The sequence below is a fragment of the Haplochromis burtoni genome, unplaced genomic scaffold (assembly GCF_018398535.1).
Source record: "Haplochromis burtoni strain Fernald_Lab_line unplaced genomic scaffold, NCSU_Asbu1 Contig_54, whole genome shotgun sequence".
In the NCBI taxonomy this organism is placed as follows: Eukaryota; Metazoa; Chordata; class Actinopteri; order Cichliformes; family Cichlidae; genus Haplochromis; species Haplochromis burtoni.
In genome coordinates, this window is record NW_024582415.1 from 1,161,246 (window position 1) to 1,168,513 (window position 7,268).

Consider the following 7,268-nt stretch of genomic DNA (forward strand, 5'->3'; position numbering starts at 1 on the left):
GCTGGATCAGGTGACCCTGAATCCTCCCTTAGTTATGCTGCAATAGGTGTAGACTGCTGGGGGATTTCCACGCTGCATCGAGTAGTTCCTTTTCAGCCACCTTTCTCACTCAACATTAATAGACCTCTCTGCATTAAGTCACACTTGTTGTTAATTTCTGGCTCTTGTCCACAGCATGTCGCAGCAGATGGCCCCTCCTCGCTGAGCCTGGTTCTGCTGGAGGTTTCTTCCTGTTGAAAGGGAGTTTTTCCTTCCCGCTGTCGCCAAAGTGCTTGCTCATAGGGGGTCATTTGATTGTTGGGTTTTTCTCTGTATCTATTATTGTAGGGTCTACCTTACCTTACAATGCACCTTGAGGCAAGAAATTTGATATGTTACAGTTTTATTCATATCTACCAGGAATATACTATGTAACCTGGAAAGTTTTTTTTTTTTCAGATTACACTTCAGATGAAGCCATCTTTGTGAGCTACGCTCTACTAGCCCAAAACTTACCTCCATTCACACAATCTGAAAACAGTCTTGCTGCCTCTGGTGGTTCAGATCCAGCAATTATTATTATTATTATTATTTTGAAGAAGGCAAAGTCTTTCTCAAAAGGTGCTTTTTGTTTTTTAATTGCCCTTTTAGCTTGCTTGGCACAGTACTGGCATTACTTAACTCCCTCCAACAAGGGATTAATCAAGCCAGCTCCTGAGGTCATCTGATATTCCCAAACCAGCTGAAACTATAGGACATTGATATTTGGCAGGAGTTTCTCACAACAGCTTTTATTTCTTTAGGTGTTTTTTCGTGTAGTTTTTTTGCAAACACAAGAACATGATCAGTTTATCTCGTCAAAGGCCAGGCAGTGAATATGATGTGTAGAGATTTCATACCACAGGTGAATCAAGTCCCACACCTCCACCCCACCCACCCACCAATCTGAGCTATGGTCTGATTCATGATCTGAGTGGCCTCATCCCTCAGGTCACTCACACACAGACTCCATACACCAACCAACTCCTTCCCCTTGTTTTGTATATATTCCTCTTGTTGGTTATTTATTCCCCTTGTCTTACTATTTTGATTTCCTACACAGTTGATACAGACCAAAGTTTTATTCTATTCTACTGGCAGTACAAACATTTGACACACATTTTTTGTAAATAATGCTCAAAATTCAAACATTTTAAAGCAATTAAGTTTTACAGAACATGGTTACTATTGTTCTGCAGTGAAAATCTGATGGTATTTATGTACTGTTTCAAAGTTATACTGGCTCAAAAATTGCTAATCATTCAAGACTTCCCAAAATATTTTGCTCTCTGTAAATACATGTATATCAAAAAGAGTGACGGGTTAGATTTTAACACTATCACAAGATGTAACAACATTGAATTTTGGAATATTAGGCATAATAATTTCAAGTAGGTGTAAAAATGATGACTGTACTTCATTTGTCAATAAAACTTGAGTTATTAATGTGCTGTTACAATATATTATACACGTACTTTTAGAGTATCAAATAAAACACTTGAAAATTCTCAAATTTGATAATTAAATAACAGCTACAGATTTGTTAACTGTATTCAACTTTTAATACTGTGTATCAGTGCAATTCTTACTAGCGCACATTTCTCCACAACTTATTTTACTTTGTGATTATTTATTTGAAAGCATCGTAGAGAACAACTCTCCCACACAATCACAGTATTGTTAAAATATAATGACAGTGTTATTAACTCAGAAAGTGTTAAATCAAACTCAAAGTTAAATGGTTCATTTGAGGTATAAGAACAAGTATCTAAAACGTAAATGTATGGATCATTCAGTATGTATTACAGATTTTTGAATGTTTTTCTAATGATGTGCAAGTACCTAGAAGTTTTCTGAACTCTTCTTTGATGTATCCGTAGATTGGATGGTAGAGGCGTCTGTTTGACACCATGAGGTCAACGGGGATATGAGTGTGGCTCGCTCTGGGAAGCACATTCAATGACAACTTAACAGAGCGCGAAGTGAGAAGCTCAGAGAATCTCATGGTAGATTCAGCAGGAACGACAATGTCATTGGTCCCATGGAGCAAGGCGAATGGAGGCAATCTGTCAGAATAAAAAGGACTGTAGTAAATAAATGTCTGTAGTGTGTTTGCATTTCAAATAAATAACTGATGCACTAGATTTTAGAATTATAATTGGTTTTAAACCCATTTTTTATCCTTTTCTCTTCACCTGCTGACTTTCTCCTGGCTGAGCTTCTTCAGTAAGTGTGTTGGTGAGTAGAATGGAAGGTTTTCCACACCAGTCATTGCTCTGTGCATGTCAGAGAGGTATTCGATTCCTCGTTTCTGTTCATGTTCATAATGTTCCACAGTGTTGTAGACGCCACTCAGACCTGTCCAGAATATAAAACAGTTAACCTAACTTATAAAGTATAAATAAAGGAAGAGGAACCACAGATTAGCTAAAAATGCTCAAAATGTGTTTTACAATCTCCATCAATAATTTAGCTACGTATGTGGCAAATATTACATCATGAAAGTTTAGTATAAAATTAAAAAACATTTCTTTAGATGATGAACTTCATTTCTTACCAATAATTCCTCTTATTAACAGGAAGACTTCCTGCTGCTTGTCTGGCTCTATGGAAAGCTCCTCTCTTGTATCAACAAGAAACAGTGTGGTGAGTGTACACAAATGTGCACCTGCTGAATGCCCAATTAATACAATGTTATCCTATAAAAAACAGAACAGCATGCTGTATGTGATTAGATATATGTATTTTTTAACGTTTATAACAAACAATTTGTGAATGAGTATAAAAGCATTCATATATGCACTTAGTCCCAGGACATCCTAGGTCGCACTGCGATTTATTTTGTAATTGTATCATCAGATCTGTGGCAGCATGCCGTATAGGTGAGGAGGGAAACTGAGCTATTAGCTGATCACCTGGTGATGACTAGGATCAGGTGATGCAGGAGCATGCTGCACACGCTTTGTGTAGTGAAGGTACGTTGGGGGCAACTTCAGAACTTCGACAACATTCTGAGAGATGCTAAGGACACTGAGTCCAAGTGAACCACGCTCTGCAAAACCATTGCTGAAGCTGCTGTAAAGGGTTTCAGCTGTAAGGTGGCTGATACCTGTCACAGGAATAACCCTTAGTCCAGTCAAGCTGAAGAAGCAGTCCGAAGCTTGGTTGACTTGTGGGACCTCCTCAATCCCACTGACTGCTTCGGTGCTGAAAGCAGAGTTTGGGAATGAAGAGGAGGACTCAGACATTAATGAGGGCAAGGTCACTGATGTAGTTAAAAAAAACTCATTGGTGGTAGAGATTCACCCACGATTCCCTAAGGCTTTGCAGGTTATGCAATTGTCTTGCTGGATCACACCCGTCAGGCTTCTTGGAAGGACTGTCCCAGGGTATTAGAGAGGAGAGCCAGTTAGGTGGACCTTGGTTACAGGAACAATGTGGTTTTGATCCTGATTGTGAAGACTAGAAGAGCTCTTTATTCTCTTGAGGACTGAAAGTAATGTGGGAGTTTGCCCAACTAGCCTAGAAGTGTTTTATGAACTTTGAGATTTCACCATGTTCAACCACATTCCTCATGGTGTCTTTCTTGGGTTTGTTTTGGGAGTATGGTGTATCTGGCCCAGGTTATCCAAACCCTTTACAACCATATCGAGAGTTTGGTTTGGTTTGCTGGCAATAAATCATTACCAGTAGGTATTGGACACAGCCAAGGGGTGGACGGTGTCAGATTAATTTGGTTCTGTTAACTTTATCAAACCACAGTCTCCAGCTTGTACTGGGGCCGTTTGCATGGAGAGAAAGGTCTGAGTGTCCCTCCTGAGATTTTGCTGAATCCTCCTTACACGGCTCAGTTTCTAGGGTCGGGAAATCATTCAAACTACTTCTGTATGATGATGTGGTTTTTAATCAACATGTGGAAACGACACCAAAAAGAAGATTTTTACTGCTCAGAGGGTTAAACAAGACCTAAAAATCTGTTTCCAGTTTATGTTGAATAAATAATGATAAATAAGTTACATTACTTCACTTCAACCACCAGTCACAATCCAAAACAGTGTCAAAAATTTAAAAATAGGAAAAGACATGATGCAGAAGCTGTCAGAATTATTCTACAAAATAAATAAAACATTTACTTAATCTGTAAAAACACATGTATATGAATATGTAACATTTGTAAAAGTCAGTATTTTGGGTCATGGTAGCTATTGTTATTGATTAATTATATTTCAGGAGGTTTGTTTGATTGTACAGATATAGGCAGCTTATTATTCATGTTCCAAAGAATACTTAAATAATACTAAGCTGTCTTACTTTGTCAAAGTTGAATTTCTCTCCATTCTCGTGGACCCAAATCAAGCAGTCAGCGATATCTTGGACCATCCCTAAAACATTCCCCTGTTGATGAGAGTCAGCCAAGAGTAGTTTACAAGTTTAATATTTGAATAACCCCCCCCCCCCCCCCGCTTTTTACTGTGTGTTGTTCAGAAGCTCTCACCTTTGGATATGTGCAGTAATCAGGACAAATTACAGTTGCTTTCAGTTCTTCAGCCATCTGCCTGCTCAGTAAACAGTAAGTGGACCTTTCTCCTGAACTCCAAGCACCTCCATAGATAAATATTACAACTGGTGATGGCATATCTTCTAACTTGTCTACATTTGGAGGGTGGTACAAGTCCAGCTTGTTGCCTCTGCGACCAAATGTGATGCCCTATTAAGTGTCCACACAAACAAACTGATTACTGACAAATTTTTCAACAAAACAGGTAGATTTTCTCAGCAAGTTATCCTTAAAATACCTTTTCGTAATACTTAAGGTTCCTCTCATCGTTATACCATGACTTCAGTTGAAAGTAAAGTCTGGCATACCGCAGGTATTTGAGAAGATCCAGCGTAACAAAGCTGAGACGATATATTCGCCTGATTAAGAACACAAACACATAAACAAACATTAAAAACAGACTCTGCTCAATGAGTGGAACAAAAATGCAAAATAAAAACAGAGAACACATCTAAAGTATTTTAAAAGTTACCTTGGATTAAGAGCTTCTATGTACTTCTTATACCCAGGCTTGTCAGGCCAACCATAAATCCACTGGGAGGCTAAACAGATTGTGTACGACAGGCCCACCAACATGACACCCACAGTCACAGACAGTGACATGTAGTATTTTAGATCAGACCTTCAACATGAACATATATCAGGTTAGAATTCATTAAAAGTAATGTCAGATAGTGTTCTTCAAGAGGATATACTGGACAGACTCTTACATTATTTTAGTCTCAGTCTGTCTGTCTTACCTGCAAGCATAGAAAGATTATAAGTAACATAATATAAGCAACAGGAAACAGCATAAATTGTTTTCAGTTACACAACAGGCAAAGATATGATTACTGGTATGTCGTTTTCAGAAGCATTTCATATAAAGGCTCATTTTGTAAAGCCCTTTCAGTTGTAACCACTGGCCTAATTTAATTAATGCTTAATACTGTTTTAGAACTTGTATAAGTGAGTAATAATTGACAATGTTAAGTCGGAAGGCTGCCTTCATCCTGCTCCAGCTTTAGAGAAAAAAACATGGTGCAGAACATCTGGATAAAACAAGTTTCTCGCTAACATTGCACTTACACCCATCACCCACAAAATCAAAGTCATCTGTGTGTCTCAGAACAAGGTTTAAGTGAGTGATACGTGCCAAAATAACGTCCACATGAGTGCCAGGACCCATATTTTGACAGCAGAAAATCACGTGGTAATGAGACGATTAATGTTCCTCACCTATGTAATAAACTACATTAGAATTTATAAATGCCTTATTGAAAGTCAGTTAGAAACTACGACATTTCTGGACAAGATTGGCCATTTAGAACGATAGCTTATGACTTATACATAGAACATTAGCACATGGTCGTGACTCGTGTAGGTCACTAATAAATACATTAAAAAAAAACTTCAACGTCATGCCTGAGTATCAAGAATTTCTACCAAAGCGCCCTCTAATGGCATGTTTATGCAATAGCGCCACCATTCAGAAAGGCGTGTTTAAAATCTTTTTTTAGCCATTTAATAAGTCAGTATATCAAATATATTGAGTGTCACCCACACTGGAACATTAAAATCATATGACCATGTATAAACATTAGATCATAGGTTGAAATGCATTGAGAAATACTTCATTTATCAAATGATTTTTACATATAAACTGCTTAAAAGATTTATTAGACCACCACCCAATCCAAAATTAACAATGTTGGTAATTATGTTTCTGTAATGGTTTATCCACCAGCATGTGCAAGCTATTTAAGTAAAATTATACTTTAATGTTAAAATATAATTATCAATGTTATCGATGAATTTACAATTTTGCTGTTTACTATTAAATAGTATTATTTGTTTTTATTATGATTCCAAATTATAGTTATTTACTTACATACCTGAACAGAAGATAAGTGTATTATTATTATTTTTATATAAGTAAAAATATCAGCACTTTGGTTGACCAGATCCCGCCAAACTGGTTGTTGGGCAGACATGGGGTTTGTTGTGTGGGACAAAGTGGGACATGTCAGCTTTGTAGCTTGAAATGTTCATATCTAAATTTAAAATGATAATAATAAAAAACAAACAAATGGAAAAAACAATTTTACAACACTGGCATTTATCATGTATATGCTAAATATATTATAGTTTCAACTCTCTTGATAAAAGATGAAGATAAAAGGATGCTTAATGTCGCTCTTATGGTCTCATGTGACAGTCTATACACTTCGTATTCTTTTTAATTTCACCATCGTTGCAGCTGCTAATTGTTTTTTGGTTTTCAGTTCATACTGGTGGATTGGCATACCTGTTTTCCTGATTGTCAGATACCTGTTGTATCTGACAATTTTAACATTTTTGTTACCACCATATTTCCCTCTCTGTGCAAAATCAAAAAATAACTAGCAAAAAAAGAGAAAATCTCTGTTTCTTAGAATATACTGGCTGCTTCAATTTCTATGTGGTTGTTTCCACTGTTTTCAAGACAATGTCTTCTTGGTTCTGACTAGAATTACAATAAATACAAAAAAGCCTTTCCTTCTGAGTAAAAAATAGACTTTACAAAGTGCTTGTCCTGCAGATACAGTCAAAATGTGTGACACTGTCTTTAGATGTGAGACGGGCAGGAGGACAAGGAATAAAAAAATGTTGTGCAGACATCTAATCACCCTAGACAGCTAAGCAAAATTGTGCCCCCTTTTTCTTTCTTTCT

The 7,268-nt window shown here is 37.0% G+C and overlaps 1 protein-coding gene across 1 annotated transcript; it reads right to left on the reverse strand.

The window, feature by feature from the left end:
* Positions 1–1,648: 1,648 nt before the first annotated feature.
* Positions 1,649–5,364, reverse strand: si:dkey-193c22.1 (uncharacterized protein LOC567837 homolog). Its single transcript, XM_042220704.1, has 8 exons — positions 5,287–5,364; positions 5,049–5,198; positions 4,815–4,935; positions 4,514–4,726; positions 4,330–4,413; positions 2,576–2,717; positions 2,214–2,376; positions 1,649–2,084 (listed from the first exon to the last, which is right to left on the reverse strand). Coding segments are annotated over exons 1-8 (1,149 nt in total). The 5' UTR covers positions 5,289–5,364; the 3' UTR covers positions 1,649–1,810.
* Between the last annotated feature and the right edge of the window lie 1,904 nt (positions 5,365–7,268).